Below are 16856 nucleotides of genomic sequence, written 5' to 3' on the forward strand. Positions count from 1 at the left end.
CTGTCACACGCCCTGTGACACGCTGCACACGAATGGCACGCTGACCTGGGAAGACTTCCCGGCCCGCCGTGGCCTCCAGGGTCAATGTCTGGCCACTCCCCTCACTCAGCATCTTTCGCCAGACTGCCTGCTACTTGGTTGGATAACGTCTTCCTGATTGTTTAATACATTTTCCAAGAACAAGGCTGCATGTTTCTTGTCAATCCTAGGTAATGCCTGGCACAGAGCTGGTCTGCATCATATCTCAGGGTTCTAGAAGAAGGTTAGAAAAGGGACCAAGGCACCCCATCCCCATGTTATGAGCAAGGAGAAGGGTCTGGGGTGGGGGCAGGGTGGGGCCGCTCATAGGCTCAGAGCAGGGGACCAATGCGGAGGGCAGCGTCCGGGCGGCGCAAGGGTCACACTCACATCTCCTTCTCCTGGTGGAGCTTGTGGGCCTCTTGCCGGAGGCTCTCCAGCTGCTGCTGGGCATCCTGGAGCTCCCGGGACGTCCGCTCCAGCTCCCGTGCCAGCTCCTGGTTGGTGAGTCTCAGCTTGGTGTTCTCAGCCTTGGTCTCGTGCTTGTCATTGTGCAGGGCGGTGCACTGGCCTTCCAGCTGGAAGGGCGGAAGGGGGTGTGCAGGGGGGAGTGATGGGGGACCAGCTCCGTCAGGCTGCCTCTCCTGGCCCCGCCTGGCTTCCTCCACATGGCGGGCAGGGGCCCTTGCTACTGCCCCTCACCATCCTCCAGCCTCAGTCAGCTTCGTCCTGCCCCTCAATTCACACACACACACACACACTTCCGAGGGCAGGAAGGAGCTTCCAGAGCACTCCTGTCTCTCCCCTGTCTCCATGGGGCTAGTAAACAGGCCGGGGAGCACTTTCCTAGTCATGCAGTCGTTGAGAATCCACCTGCCAATGCAGGAAACATGGGTTCAATCCCTGGTCCAGGAAGATTCCACATGCCAAGGCACAACTAAGCTACAACTACTGAGCCCACGCTCTAGATCCTGGGAGCTGCAACTACTGAGCGTATGTCCTAGAGCCTGTGCTCCACAAGAGAAACCATCACAATGAGAAGCCCTCAAACCGCAACAAAGAATAACCCTGGCTCACTGAACTAGAGAAAAGCCCACCGAGGACCCAGCATAGACAAAAGGAAATAAACTTTTAAAAGCGACATTGTTTTAAAAAAAAAATAGTCCTGGGAGGGGGCTGCACCATTCAGAAAGACCATCATCTGTCCCTCTATCCCAGTGCTGATGACCATCGTTTCACCAATGGTCTCATCAATGTCTTAAGCTCTCGTGAAATCCCCCTTGTCCTCCACACTAGTTGCTTTCCCTTGGTTCTTGATGGAGGTGGAAACCGCTAAGTGACATTCTTCACACAGCCATCTTCCCCGGTCATGAATCCTGAATATCAATCTACTTATTCCCTTTTCCTCTCTCAGCTAAACAAGTCCGAGTCCTTTCATCTAGACAAGTTTGCTATAGTAGCCACAAACCCTGCAAACCCTTAGGAAATAGCCCAAACAGGTCCAACCAAACATGGACCTTTTCTCATGTCCCTAAAGCAACTAAACACCTTAAGGTTTTTCTGGCTGGCAATTAGTCTGTACAGAGCTTCTAACCCTCTCACCAGAGGAGGACTCAAAGCAAGGCACACAGATCATAATGGATTTAGTTGAATGAATGTGGCCAGTAAGAGAAAAAGAAGCAAAAACAAGAACGTCTGTGCCAATCTCAAGAGGCCCCTGAGTAATCAGGCAAACATGCAGTAATTAAGTCGAGTGGCAATCATTCATTGAAGGGATAAATCTATTGGGGAAGAACTTAATACATAACAGTAAGGAGGAGAAGGGGGAGGAGAAGCCAGGTATGACTGTGCAGGGGGGATGGGGAGGCAGCTGGCAGTTCCGGGCGTTGAGAGCATCTCGCTGCAGGAGAAAAACCAAAATCTACGGGTTGGGGATTCGCAGGAGTGGAACTGTCTTCCAGCCTTAGCATGGGGTGTCTTCAAGCATATTTTAATGTGCTGCTAAAAATATCCCTCTCTTTTCAAATGGAAGCAATGCGTCTGGGTCTGTCCAGGGCTGGATTCCTTCCAGCACCAAATGAAACAAAACAGGAGGCCAAGTGGCAAATGGTCCTCTCTCTACCTATGAGCCCCTTGCTTTGAAGAGGAGGCTTGCCTAGGTTTCCCTGGTGACTCAGATGGTAAAGAATCTGTCTGCAATGCAGGAGATCCAGGGTCCATCCCTGGGTCAGGAAGATCCCCTGGAGAAGGGAATGGCAATACACTCCAGTCATTTTGTCTGAAGAATTCCATGGGCGGAGGAGCCTGGTGGGTTACAGTCCATGGGGTCACAAAGAGTCAGACACGACTGAGTGTCCTGTGCCAGGCTCTCCCAGACAAGGTGGATGGACACGGGGATACTGCCTAGCCTGTCTCTGGGGACTCGGGTGCATCAAGGGAGCGTCTGGTGTCTGCATCGATCCTGCGGGGTGATGGGAGCAGTCGCAAAGGGGCTGATGCACATTTTCTAGGTGCATGGGAAGAGAGGGAGCGGACAAATGGACCTTTGAGGAGCCTCTTCCAACTGGAGGCATCCCCAGCCATTCTGGCAGGAAGACCTCACAGTCTGCAGCCTCCTCCCCCCAAATCAGTGACTGCATCCCCATGCCTCAGCGTCTCCCTCCTCTCTCACACAGGATGCAGGAAACAAACTACCGTTTCGGCATCCTGGTGGCTCCCGGGCGTAATTAAACCCCCATGTCTGCAGATATCTCGACTCTCAGCAATTTTTCCAAGTTAAACACCAGGCATGGGAGAGTATAAAGGTTTTATCTCAGGATCACCTATGATCTCAAATGCTCTCTTTTGTACCACTAAATGGTCCTTCTCAGATTGGAAAAAATTAAGTCCTTAAGTGAAGGGCAGGGAAAGTGGGTAAGAAAAGAGGGGAGGGTAGAGTGGAGAGTCGGGTCCTCTGAGGATGCGGAGGAAAGCTTACCCGCTTCTGCTTCTGGACCAGCTGTTCCAGCTCCTGCTCCTTCGAGAGCAGCTTCCGCTCCAGCTCCTGACTGCGGGCCCGGAACCTCTCCGTGTCCTGCCAGACCAGGGAGAGGGACACATGAGGCCCAAAGGCACCTGGATGGAGATTGCTTTCACCACCTTGAACCTGCTCAACATCAGGATCCACTCAGCCTTTGGACTTCCAGTAGTCTCGTACGGATGTGAGAGTTGGACCATAAAGAAGGCTGAGCACTGAAGAACTGATGCTTTCAAATTATGGTGCTAAAGGAGACTCTTGAGAGTCCCTTGGACAGCAAGGAGATCAAACCAGTCAGTCCTAGAGGAAATCAACCCTGAATATTCACTGGAAGGACTGATGCTGAAGCTGAAGCTCTAATACTTTGGCCACCTGATGTGAAAGCCAACTTGCTGGAAAAAAAACCCAATGCTGGGAGAGATTGAGGGCAGGAGGAGAAGGGGACAACAGAGGAGGCGATGGCTGGATGGCATCATCCACTCAACCGACATGAGTTTGAGCAAACTCTGGGAGATAGTGAAGGACAGAGAAGCCTGGTGTGCTGCAGCCCATGGTGTTGCAAGGAGCTGGACACGACTGAGCCGCTGAACAGCAACAGCAAGAACACGACATCCCAGGGCTTCAGTGACCCCCTGTCCAGGTGGACAGGGAGCATGTACAACTCTAGCTCCCTCCAGGAATGACCAAAATCAAGCCCAGCCTTCAGGATGCTTCATAGTAAACTCGTCCATCCCTCGGTACATTTACTCCTTGTTCACTCATTGATCCAACAGATACTTGTTGATTGCCAGCCTACTCTGCTCCAGGCACAGTGGGGGTGCCAAGGGTACATCAGTCCATAAAAGATGATGACCCCTGCTCTCTGGGGCTAACATCTTAATAGGACGAGACAGACCACAGTCGATCAAAATGAACCAGTAAATTACATGCCAAATTTGAAGGTGACAACGACCTTGAAAAAAAAAATCAAAAGCCAAGAAATAGGAAATCAATAATGCCAGGGGGATACTGCAATCTTAGGTCCGGGAGGCGGAAGGTGGTCAGAGCACATGCTATTTCACTATTTCAGCCTGGCCGGCACAGCCAAGCCCCGGACTTGAATGGACTCTCACCTTTAGGAGAAATTGCTCCTTCTCAGTTTTGATTTGCTGTTCCATCTCCTCGTAGAGGTGCTGGATTTCTTCATCATAGGCAGCGATTTTCCTGCATGGGTGACAGAAGGAGAGTCTGGTGAGATGCCTCTATTCCCCAGTGGAGCTCTGGGTGGTGGGGGTGACCCCGTAGGTCGGTCAGCCAAGGCTGCAGGGTCAGATCCTCAGGATCAGTGACCACGGAGGACCGGCAGGACCCTCTCATCCCCCTGTCTCCCGGCCATCCCTCCCAGATGATCCACACACCTGCTGGTGGGGAGGGGAGCATCTCGGCTCCGTCTTCTTGTGCTCTGCTTTATGTCAGCACCAATCCACCCAGCCTTGTGACACTCATCATCGCATTGCCTGCTGATCCCTATGCTTGTCCACAGCATAAAAGTGTGGGCTTTTTCTCTGCTTGGGTTTTGGCTTATCTCTTTCCCACATTGGATACTTTCTCTCCACCTGGCTTCATCAGCACTGTCTGAGCTGTACTCTCCTGGAAACTGTGTGATGAACTTTGGGTGACCCTCATTTTTCACAGGCTCTGAAAAGGTTCCATGTTGATGACCACCACCTCCATCACAACACCCCCTACAGAGGGAGGGGCCAGTCCTATCCGAGGACTCAGACCATCTCAGCACAGGGCCACGGGGAGGGCAAAACTCAAAATGTCAGTCTCTCAGTTGTGTCTGACTCTGCAACCCCATGGGCTGTAGTCCACCAGGCTCCTCTATGCATGGAGTTCTCCAGGCAACTCCAGAGTGAGTTGCCATTCCTTTCTCCAGGGGATCTTCCTGACCCAGGGATCGAACTCAGGTCTCCCGCACCACAGCTCATGGGCTGGTCTTTCCTCACTCGCTGTCTGCTAGGGGAACCTGGCACCCCACACACAGGCCACAGTTTTGACTGGCGTCCTTTCAGTTCTACAGGAACCACACAGCTGCCCCAGAATGCACGGTTGAGGTTACTCACTGGTCTGAGTTCACGTTCCTGGTTGTACCTCCAAGACCATAAACCTGACTTGGAGTGAGTACCGCATTGCCCAGAGAGAAGGGCACAGCTCTCTAAGACTCCTCTGAGCTGAGGCTCTCTGCTCACCACTGGACCTCTCATTCTGGGAATAACAAGTGTCTTTTTGGCAAAGAGGGAGAACTCTCTTCTCGGTAAATGACAAATGTTTGGATTGCTGCTTTGGTTCTTAGCTACCCCACAATTACAAGAAAATCTTGGCAAGAAACAAGGAACTGAGACACCTGCTGTTGTACAGGGACCCCTGGGGGACAGAAATGGATACAGTGGATAGGAGATTTCAGAGAGAAAGATGGTCTTCCCCTGGTCCCTGGAATTATCTTCCTGTGATGGAAGAAATTCAAATGCGACATGGCAAATGGTATTTAGGAAAACTACAGACAGTGATTCCAACTATACAAGCACCAGAGAACCGATAAAGTGAGATGAGAAAAACTTTCAAATGGATTTGGCGCTGCTAAAGTCATACTAATTAAAATCATTCATATAAGCCATGTACCATGTAAGCCTAATAACCATGCAGGGCATTAATTCTACATTATCATTAAATGTGTTATATTAACTTGAAGTTTTATTGGATTAAACTAATAAACTTTATGCTTTTCATGCTCACATGTCAGTTTGTTAGTCATGAAGTAAGTAATTTTATAAACACAGATGTGAGAACTGGACTACAAAGAAGGCTGGGCACCAAAGAACTGACGCTTTTGAAGTGTGGTGCTGGAGAAGACTCTTGAGAGTCTCTTGGATTGCAAGGAGATCAAACCAGTCCATCCTAAAGGAGATCAGTCCTGAATATTCATTGGAAGGACTGATGCTGAACTTGAGAAACTCCAATACTTAGGCAAAGAGCTGACTCATTAGAAAAGACCCTGATGCTGAGAAAGATTGAAAGCAGGAGGAGAAAGGGATGACAGAGGATGAGATGGTTGGATGGCATCACTGACTCGATAGACATGAGTTTTGAGCAGAGTTCAGGAGATGGTGTAGGACAGGGAAGTCCATGGGATCTTGACGAGTTGTGCACAACTTAGCGACTGAACCTCAAGGACAACGGCAAAACAAGTGGAGGGAAGAGAGATGGAGCCTCTGAATGGCACCTACCCCAGCCCTCATCATGGAGGAGGGGCCCACCGCAAAGAAGCCCTGGGATGCAGGCAGGCATTAGTGGTCCTGGGCCCATATGGGCCCCCACATGGAGCTCATACTCTGGAAATGCTTTTGAACAAACCTGGTCTCCTTGGAGGCTGCTGAGGCGTGAAGGACTTCAGAGTTTGAGCCATGACCCAGGGCTGGACACACAAGCCCGAGAAAGAGAATATTAAGGTGCTGTGTACACCACGGGCATCACTAACCCAGCTCAGGGGGTGCAGATGACCAGGGTTATGATCCCAGAACCAGCTCATTTCCTCTGTGTGACCTTGGGTAACTGCTTCGACATCCTTTGATCCCAGGATAACAGCTGCTCCCCGTTCCTCCCAGCATCATCACAATGAATGAGCCAGTAAAGTTTTTGGAACTACAAAGTCCTATATGGATATAAGGGATTATTTATTATCCTAATTATTATCATGGGCTGCAGAGGGCAAGGGCCAGTGCTCCCCAATGGGTGGAGGGTCTTCATTTTAAGGATAAAAGGGCTGCTGGGTTTGGAAAGGGTCAGAAGCAATCAAAAAGGTGAAGAACAGAAAGCTTAGTCAATAAAACCTCCTGTCGAAGTGATCCATTAGAGACGCAGGCTGTGTGTGAGCAGGGGCTGCAGAGAAATTACTTCTCTGGGAGAAACAGTGGCGAGAGGCACTCTCAAAAGATGTGGGCATATGGCATGTGCTGCCCCAGCCAAGCTCACCACATTCTGCCATCAGAGGAAAGAGGCAACCGATTGTGTTTGCTTATTACACACCCCTTTGTTGCCACAGTTTCTGGAACCACTCAGATTGCCTGATGCACAAACACAGACTCTGAAGTCTCCTCCCTGAGGATTTCTCCATCTGTTCTGATTTCCTGACCCCCTTCCCTGACCTCAGAGAACACCGCATGTCTTTATTTGAACCTTTCACAGTCATGAATGACTTTCCTTTGGGTTTATGCAGTCTCCACTAGGTTATGGACACTCAGACACTGAGGTCACCCACAGGGCCTGTGCTCAAAGTGTTAACACTGAAAATCTGTGAGAAACAAATATAAGACTTTGGATACCAGACTCAAAAGTCCATGGGTGGACCACATGGGATGGCAGGGAAATGCCAGATAATATCTCCACCAAGTATGTACCCAAACTGCTTTAGAACAGTTCCAGTGAGAGAGAATGCTGGGTTTCTAACCAGCTCTTTCAGAGCAAATGACCTACCGAAAGCCAGGGTGAAAGGTCCAACCAACCTCAAGGAGACAGCGCCATCCTGGGTGTCTGACTGCGGTGGATGCCCCCTCTCACAAGGATGACTTGTGTGTGTGTGTGTGTGTGTGTGTGTGTGTGTATGTTCACAGCATCAGGTGTATTGGAGATCTAAGGATGGGACTTGTGTGGGAAGCAAGGAGGGCTGGAGATAGCGCTGTTCCCCATGAGTACAAGGCTTAGGTTCAGAGAGAATTCTCAGGGAGCAAGACCTTTCCCTGCCAGCCTCTGACAGGCACCGTGGAAATTAATTAACCTTCACCAACTGCACATGGAGAGTCAAGGTAGCAGGTGTGGGCTGAGTATTTTAATCCTCAGTACCACTGGGGCCCCAGCTAACGGCACATGGGCAAGGCCTTCCTGCTGTCAAATATTAATTGGTCAAAATATATTCTTTTCCAGTTTGCTCTCTCCTTTTCCTTTCCTTAGGAACAAAGGATCTCAGAAAATCATCAGGCCCAGTATCTAGGTTCTAAGCAGGATGTGCTGAAATTACTCCAGGAAACAATGCAGTGTCTTCCTTCCCTAAATGGAGGCATAGTTTTGACCTTGGACAGGACAAGCAGCATTTGTCTGCACTTTAGATACATTTCAGAAACTTGAACTCAAAGGACAGCTTAAGAAATGGCCACAGGCTTGGAGAGGGGTCGTCCTGATTTCATGTGCTTGCCTGTGGACGGGCAGTGGTCTGATACACAGGACTCCGGTTTGCAGAGCCTGGTGAAAGGCAGATGCAGAGAGAGGAAGAGCCCCCTCCCATCACAGACAAGTGTCCTGTGTCCCCACAGGAAGGGAAATGAAGGTCGAGGCAGGGAGGGGGGGGGCCAGTCTGTGGTCACCCAGGTTCCTGGGACCTCTCATCCCGTGTCTACCCACAGGACCAGTCTGTCCTTGCAGCATCCACTTTTCAGACAAATATCATATGATATCACATATGTGGGATCTAACAAAAATGGTACAAGTACACTTATTTACAACACAGAAATAGGGGCACAGACGTAGAAAACAAACGTACAGTTACTGGGGAGGAAAGTGAGGGTGGGGAGGGGAGATTGGGATTGACACATATGCACTACTATATAGAAAACAGATAAGTGATAAGAACCTACTGAATAGCACAGGGACTCTACTCAGTACTCCGTAATGACCTATATGAGAAAAGAATTTTAAAAATATATCCATATACACATACATATATATATATATGGCTTCCCCAGTGGCTCAGCTGTAAGCAATCCTCCTGCAATGCAGGATACCTCGGTTCGATCCCTGGGTCAGGAAGATTACCTGAAGAAGGGAGTGGCTACCCATTCTAGTATTCTTGCCAGGAGAATCCCATGGACAGAGGATCCTGGTGGGCCACAGTCCAAGGGATCTCAAAGAGTTGGACTGACTGAAGTGACTTGGCACGCGCGTGTGCTCACGCACTCACACGCATAGATATATGGGTTTCCCGGGTGGCTCAAGTGGTAAAGAATCCACCTGCAATGTGGGAGACCTGGGTTTGATCCCTGGGTTGGGAAGATCCCCTGGAGGAGGTCTTGGCAACCTACTCCAGCATTCCTGCCTGGAGAATCCCCATGGACAGAGGAGCCTGGTGGGCTCCATACAGTCCATGAGGTCGCAAAGAGTCAGATGCAACTAAGGCCAGCACAGCATATGTGTATGTACAGCTGATTCACTTGCTGCATAGCAGAAACTAATATAACATTGTAAATCAACGATACACCAATAAAAATTTTCAAAAAGAAAGCTGACAGCTCCAAACCTCTGCGTTCTGGATTGTCAGCATTCACATTTCAACTCGCATCTGTCAAACGTGGAGTAAGAAGGCACGGGGGTGAGGAATGGGTCTGAATGTCTGCAGGCTGCCCCCTCCCCTGTCACCCCGACCCCTGCCCCTCATGCTCTGTTCATAGAGTGGAGACCCTGGGCCAGAAACATCTCAGTGAGTCTGCTCTTTGCCAGAGAAGAAAATGGAAGTGCATTCAGCCTCCACCAACTTTGTGGTTGGGACTCAGACTCACCACCGCTCCCTGCTGCCTTTTCTTGGCAACTGCGGTCTCCAGAGGCAAAGGGAGGCTCTTACTAGAAAAATTCACTAGAGTTCTCTTGTTCCCCTGAAATCAGTCTCTCTCTCTCTCTCTCTCTCACACACACACACACACAGGATTAGAGCATCACTGAATGAAAGGCAAACATATGAGTTTGTTGAAAATTCTGCGAAGGCTGTAAAATCGCCAATTGGATTTTCAAGATGGATGGTTTCTCCCTAATTAGATTCTGCTGCCTTGTATAAACCAACTTTGCAGCTTTATCCCAGCCTATAAAGCAAACCATTCTTCATTAGTCGGGTTTACAAATCATGCCCCCAGTGACCACAGAGCACAATCATCCTCACTGTTCCTTCTGCTCTCAGGGCAAAGTTAACAATGTGCTTCTGCCTCCGGTAATAGTACACCAATTAAAAACACACGGGCATGACTAAGCCGTGGCCTCATGGCCGAGGGCCCGCCCCGAGAACTTCCCTCTCCTCAGAGAACAGGAGAGGAATTACAGACTGGAAGATACAGGGTGGGCCTGTTGCAGCCTGGTACCTTCCAGAAGTTTGTGCAGTTGTGTCCTACTCTTTGGGACCCCATGGACTGTAGCCCACCAGTCTGCCTCCTCTGTCCATGGAATTCTCCAGGCAAGAGCAGTAGAGTGGGTTGCCATTCCCTTCCCCAGGGAATCTTCCCGACCCAGGGATTGGACCTGAGTCCCCTACCTTGCAGGTGAATTCTTTACCATCTAAGCCACCAAGGAAGCCCCTGAGTGACTAACACACACACCTTCTAGAAGCTAGACAGCATTTCTCAGTGGGGTCTGGGGTCTACCTGCTTCAGAACCCACATTCCTGGACCCCCACCCCCAAGACATGCTGATTTAGACCCTCTGGGGGAGGGACCTAAGGATCTACCTTTTAACCCAGAGCCCCCGGTCATTCTGAAACAAGCTAACTTGCCAGAACCACACAGCTAAGACTCATCACAAGGACTACCTGCTATATATACGATGCTTTCATTGCCATCAGCGGTCCCCAAGCTTTTTGGCAAAAGGAACCATTTTCATGGAACCCCCAGGGTGATGCGGGGGTTGTTTTCAGGATGATTCAAGTTGCATTACAGTTACTGTGCCCTTTATTTCTATTATAATTCCATGAGCTCACCTCAGATCAGCAGGCATTAGATCCCAGACGTTGGGGACCCCTGCCCTACCTGGTGGCAAGGTCAAGGAACACAGTGACTGCCCCCACCCCCCTCACAGAACACCAGTTCTCAGGCTTGTGTCAGGTACCAGGTATCCCAGTTGGGCCACCTGTCAGGTTGTGAGACACCTTCCCTACTGGTATAGACACCCTCTTGGGGTTGAGGGAAGTAAGTCTGCACGGACAGCAGCAGGACAGTGGCTGGGAGGATGGGAGTTGCAAGTGCAGCCCACCCCCTCCAACCTCCATGCTCCTGAGAAACTGCCCAAGGCCTGAATCATCTGGACCAGCAAACAGTGTGCAGATGAGGGACCAATGCCAGCGAGGGCGTGGGCTAAGCTCGCCAAGGCCAAGGGTGGTCCATCAAGGATGCAGAGTGCGTGGCCCGGGGGTGTTTCCAGGCTCTGAGCTGCAGAGGATGGAGCTGGGGCTGCCTTTGATCTCAAAAGCACTTCTCTTCAAAGAGCTCAAAGCACTCCCCAGATACAGCCTAATCCATCTTCTCCCCCATCCTCAGGGTGAGATCCTGGTAAGGAACTCAATCCGGCAACTCCTCCAGCAGATTGCAGCTCTGGTCCAAAGTCAGGAGATTTTATACATGCAGACTTGGAGCCCCCACGGCAGACCAAGCCGACGGGGCCCTCCTGGGGTGTGGTTCCAGAATCCCTACTGGTGATGCTGCCTCCAGGCAGCCCCGTTCTACATCTGGAGAGCCCAAGCTTTTTTTCTGAATCACCATAAATGGCAGGATGCTTTCTACAGTGGAAGAGTTCACCATTCTGATGGCCAGAAGTCCTTTCTCATATCAAACTACTCATATGTCTCCTAAGGTAAAGTATAAGTTTCTCCAAGTCTCTGCATGGTGTATGCAGAGAAGAGTGGCTTGGTTGCGATCTGACATCCCTCCTCCTCAGAGGGAACTGGAAGTGCTGAAGGGCACACACCCACCTCTGGAGGCGCAGCAGAGGAGCTGGGCATTAGCTCAAGGTCACTGCATTCAACCTGCCCCCGCCTCACCCCACCGGGTCGTGGCTGCTTGCCCGTGAACATGCAGCAGCAGCAAACACTGAACCCAGATTCTAGCCCAAATCTGAGGGTTTCTCAACCCCTGTCCCAAGGGACAAGGCGGGGGGAGGTCGAAGGCTCCAAGACTTGCCTCCTTCCCCTGCTCCTGAGGTGCAGAATCAGAAAATGAAATCACCAGCAGGGAGGAAAGGCCCTGCGTTGTTTCTGACACTGTCTCAACGCTCAAATCTCCGGACATCAAGATGTCACCTCTAAGCATCCCACCTACTGCATCCTCCTCCCTCCCTCCCAGAGCCTGGAGGTGACCCTGGAGGATGCTGGGGGCCCTTCCTCACTCACTGCAGCAAAACTAACCACGAGGGGCATGGCCAGCCTGGGGAGCTGGGGCCCAGAACTGCCCCCAGGTTAGTCGTATTTCTCTGGGCCCCATGGGAGAGGGAACCGAGGTGTGTGGTTCAGAAAAGGAGGAGGAAGCCGAGGCTACTGCTGCTGCCAATGGCAACACTGTCGAGTGTTCCAAGAGCCCAAGGATTTTCTGGTCGGCTCTGTGGCAGAATTTTTACGGCTCTGCCTCCTGGGTGTGATTGTAAACTCCTCAGAGACGGGGACTCTGTGCTCCGTTTGCCCAGTGCAGCCTGGCAAAGATTAAGTGCCCATTGTGCATTCATGCTAGGTTGCTTTAGTTGTGTCTGACTCTTTTGCAACCCCGCAGACTGTAGCCCGCCAGGCTCCTGTGTCCACGGAATTCTCCAGGTGAGAATACTGGAGTGGGTTGCCATTTCCTCCCCCAGGGGATCTTCCCAACCCAGGGATAGAATCCACATTTCTTACATGCCAGCTACTAGTCAACCACAACCGTACCCTGGTGCCCAGCCCCAGGTAGCCCACAGCAGTCAAGCCTCATCACCCTCTCTGGGTGATGTGCATGTCCCAGATAGAGTGACGAGTTAGACCCTGGACTAAACAGTCGGCTTATGGGGGAGCCTGGGAGATGATCTGACAGTTGTCAGGGTTTCCCCGACTCCAGCCCAAATCAATCTATTCCCCAGGGGACTTTCCTGGGGTCCAATGGCTAAGACTCTGTGCTCCCAATGCAGGGAGCCCGGGTTTGAACCCTGGTCAGGGAAATAGATCCCACATGCCATAACTAAAGATCCCGTGTGCCATAACTAAGACCCAGGGCAGCCAAATAAATATTTTTTTTTAAAAATTCTCCAGACCTCCTTTTCTCACTAACCAGAGTGTGTCCCTCCCTCAAACAAGCCCAAACTCCCAAACTCGCCTCCTAGATGTCCCAGCATCACTCGGCCTCACCTGAGCCATTTGTAAAGTCTCCCATTTAACTATTCTGTATCTTTCTGATGCTGCTGCTGCTAAGTTGCTTCAGTCGTGTCTGACTCTGTACGACCCTATGGACAGCAGCCCACCAGGTTCCTCCGTCCACAGGATTCTCTAGGCAAGAATACTGGAGTGGGTTGCCATTTCTTTCTCCAGTATCCTTCTGTATCCTTGGAAGAAAAGTTATGACCTACCTAGACAGCATATTAAAAAGCAGAGACATTACTTTGCCAACAAAGGTCCATCTAGTCAGAGCTATGGTCTTTCCAGTAGTCAATATATATGGAGGTGAGAGTTGGACTATAAAGAAAGCTGAGTGCCAAAGAATTGATGTTTTTGAACTGGTGTTGGAGAAGACTCTTGAGAGTCCCTTGGACTGTAAGGAGATCAAACCAGTCAAGCCTAAAGGAAATCAGTCCTGAGTGTTCACTGGAAGGACTGATGCTGAAGCTGAAACTCCAATATTTGGCCATCTGATGTGAAGAACTGACTCGTTGGAAAAGACCCTGATTCTGGGAAAGATTGAAGGCAGGAGAAGAAGGGGACAACAGAGGATGAGATGGTTGGATGGCATCACCAACTCAATGGACATGAGTTTGAGCAAGCTCTGGGAGTTGGTGATGGACAGGAAAGCCTGGCGTGCTGCAGTCCATGGGGTCACAAAGAGTCAGACACGACTGAGCAACTGAACTGATCCTTCTGGGGTTTCAGTTTCTTGTTTGACTTGAGCTACAAGGACCTCCAGGGATCAGCTGGTTTAGGTAGAACCCAGAAGCAGGATATGATGAATGCTTTTTCTTTCTTTAAGGGAAGATAAGAGAACAGAGACTCCAACGGGACCTACTGTGTATTTCTTATTGCTGGGCTTCCTAGGTAAAGAACTCGTCTGCCAATGCAGGAGACACAAGAGGCACAGTCCAATCCCTAGGTCAGGAAGACGCCCTGGAGGAGGAAATGGCAACCCACTCCTGTATTCTTGCTTGGGAAATCCCATGGACAGAGGAGCCCGGTGGGCTACAGTCCATGGGGTCACAAAGAGTCAGATGCGACTGAGTACACACGTGCTATAGAATAGATAACCTCAGAGCTCGTCACGTGTAAGGAGAGTGAGCATGTTTCATGAAACTTTGGTTTCAGTTACTCACACATGCAAGTGTGTGTGAGCTCCAAAGTCAAGTGCATGTCTTCTGATGAGTCTCAATCAGAAAGTTTAAACAGCACCAACCCTGTTCTCTATTGCTGCCAGTAAGGAAACAGGAGCACAGACAGGTAAAGCACATTGCCTGAGGTCACACAGCTGGTCGGAGGCAGTTCCCCAGGCGGGAGCTTGGGGTGCTCCTGTCCCCTGTTTCAGAGCTCTGCTCACTGCAGGCCTCTGGGAAATCGACTGCCAGACAGTTCAGTGACCCCCCCAGCCGAGAGAACTCCATCAGCTGACCCGGGGCAGGGGTAGCTGGCCGGGATGTGGACACAGAGGGCTAGAACTCCTGGCTGAACTAGCTTCTCCCACACAGCTGACAGTGACCTTGACTTTCAGCTCACGAACTTTATAACCATCATTAAACTGGGACAAAAGCTCGAATGGAGGCCACTTAGAGGTGGATGTGAGGACTGAAAGGCTCCAAAGTACCTCTCTCCCTGCGGGGGTGCAGGCCACAGAGGGGCCCCCTGCAGGGAAGATTCTAAGCCCTGAGCTGGGTCACTGCAGCCACTCGGGCCCCCGCCTCCCTAGGGAACCATTGGCCCGTCTGGGGGTGCCACCTGACTTTCCTGTGACCTCTTGGGGGTGATTAAGGCTGGGGTCAGAGACAGACTGATGAGGGGCAAAAAATAATCCAGCCCCTCATTTTCCAGGTGGGAAAAACCGAAGCTCAGAGAGGCCAAGAGAGCAGAGCAAGGTCACAGAGCTAGCTGGCTAGAGGGCCACACGTGGCGCAGACCCAGAGCTCCTGATTTCCTGGTTCTGCTTCTAACGTGCACACAGGAGGCGCTGGGACCTGTTACTCAGTGAGGCTGGGACTCCTCCCAGCCTGAGGTCCCAAATGCTGGGGCCTTACTGCCCAGAGGCAGGTAGGGTGGTATCTAATGGGTCTTGGGTACCAGCCTATCTGGCTTAACTGAATACACACTGCCTCTTACGTGCTGTGAATTCTGGGGGCGCATTACTTACCCTTCCATTGCCTCAATTTCCCCATCTGTAAAATGCAGATAATGATAAATATCCGAACGAGTTGTGTAGACAAGATAGCACAGGGCCAAGCACGGCTGAGGGCCTAGCACACGTGAGCCAGGGCTTAGATACACACACACGGTGTCAGCTCACGCCCAGGCCCAGCTCGGATGGATGGCCAAAAGGCGGTGTCACCAGATATAAGACAGAAGGGGTGTTCCTGGCTTGCATGTGTCTGTGCAGAGGGCGGGCTGACATGGGTACCCACTTTTTCAGGGCGCACTCCAGCTCGTTCTTCTCCTCATGGGCTTCTAGGAGCTGTGAGAAGATTCTGGTCAGGAAATCCTCAAAGTTGGACAGTAAGTGAGGCTCATCTTTCTTGAGCCTCAGCCAGAGCTGCTTGACATCAGCTTCACTGCGAGAGAAAAAGGAACATTGAGGCAGGAGCGTGGACACGAGGCTTCCTGGGACACCCCGAGACCCCGGGGGCAACAGGGGCAGCCAGAGCATCATCACTGTGGTCGGAACAGTGACGTCAGGGGCTGGCATTTATTGAGTGCTTGCTGCATGCTGGCTGCTTTGTGAGTATTTGTTCATTTGGTCCTCCAGTCCCCTGTGAGGCAGGTGCTGCTAACACCCCCGCTTACGGGTGAGGAGACGGATGGAGAGGGGTGAATGAGACATCTCAGGTCACTCAGCTGCGAACTGATGGAGCCAGGAGGCAAGCTCAGGCCTGTCTGGTCCTGTGCTGGCCTCCTACTGGCCACACCCAAGGAAATGGGGAGGACAGGAGCCCAGTGCTTGTGAGGACAGGCGTCGTGGAGCTGAAGGAGAAGGCCTGTCGCCCCAGGAAGGACGGTCCTCATGGCTGAGAGAGAAAGACATGCCAGTTGATGGGTGGCAGAAAACAACTGTCACTGCAGGGAATGGAAGGGAAGACACTGCGCCCCACTGGGGCCCGGAGGCAGCAGCGTGACTGACAGGCGAGAAGAAGGGAAGGAACAAGTCTGAGAGATGCGAGTGTGCACTCCAGGAGACGGTGGAATGAGGAGGACGGAGCAGGCAGAGAGAGAGACGCAGAGTGATGAGCCCAGAGCTGTGCCACCCCCGCCCCAGCCAGCACCCTGGGCTCATGTGCGTGTGCTTAGCAGAGACATACAGGGTCATGGTGATCAGGGAGGGGAGGGGTGGGAGGCGGCATGCCACAGTCCCTACTCTCCCTCTGGAGAGATTCAACAGTCTACAGCCAGTGATCAAACAGACAGCCAGAGAGCAATCTGATTTGCAGTCCATTAAATTCCAAAGCCACAATGATCCGAAGGTAGCTACAACCAGGGGCCCTCAGGATAAAGAATAAAATCCCTTGTGCTTGTATAACAAGCACGGTATCTGAGAAATTTTATTCAAAAGTAATACTTGATGGTGCCATGTTAGCAATGTGCCTGGGGCGTAGATATTACTCTCAGCACCAAGCAGAGAGGAGG

General features: G+C 51.3%; 1 protein-coding gene across 4 annotated transcripts in view; it reads right to left on the reverse strand.

Moving 5' to 3' along the window:
• The window catches only part of CRACR2A (calcium release activated channel regulator 2A), a 153873-nt gene that overhangs the window by 49744 nt on the left and 87273 nt on the right, over positions 1–16856 (reverse strand). For all 4 annotated transcript variants that reach the window (XM_043880760.1, XM_043880761.1, XM_043880763.1 and 1 more), the window contains 4 exons: positions 15641–15787; positions 4147–4237; positions 2996–3091; positions 409–596 (listed from right to left, as the gene is read on the reverse strand). In XM_043880760.1, the coding sequence (XP_043736695.1) occupies positions 409–596; positions 2996–3091; positions 4147–4237; positions 15641–15787 (522 nt within the window). The remainder of the gene's footprint in view (positions 1–408; positions 597–2995; positions 3092–4146; positions 4238–15640; positions 15788–16856) is intronic.

Source organism: Cervus elaphus, chromosome 22, assembly GCF_910594005.1.
Source record: "Cervus elaphus chromosome 22, mCerEla1.1, whole genome shotgun sequence".
In the NCBI taxonomy this organism is placed as follows: domain Eukaryota; kingdom Metazoa; phylum Chordata; class Mammalia; order Artiodactyla; family Cervidae; genus Cervus; species Cervus elaphus.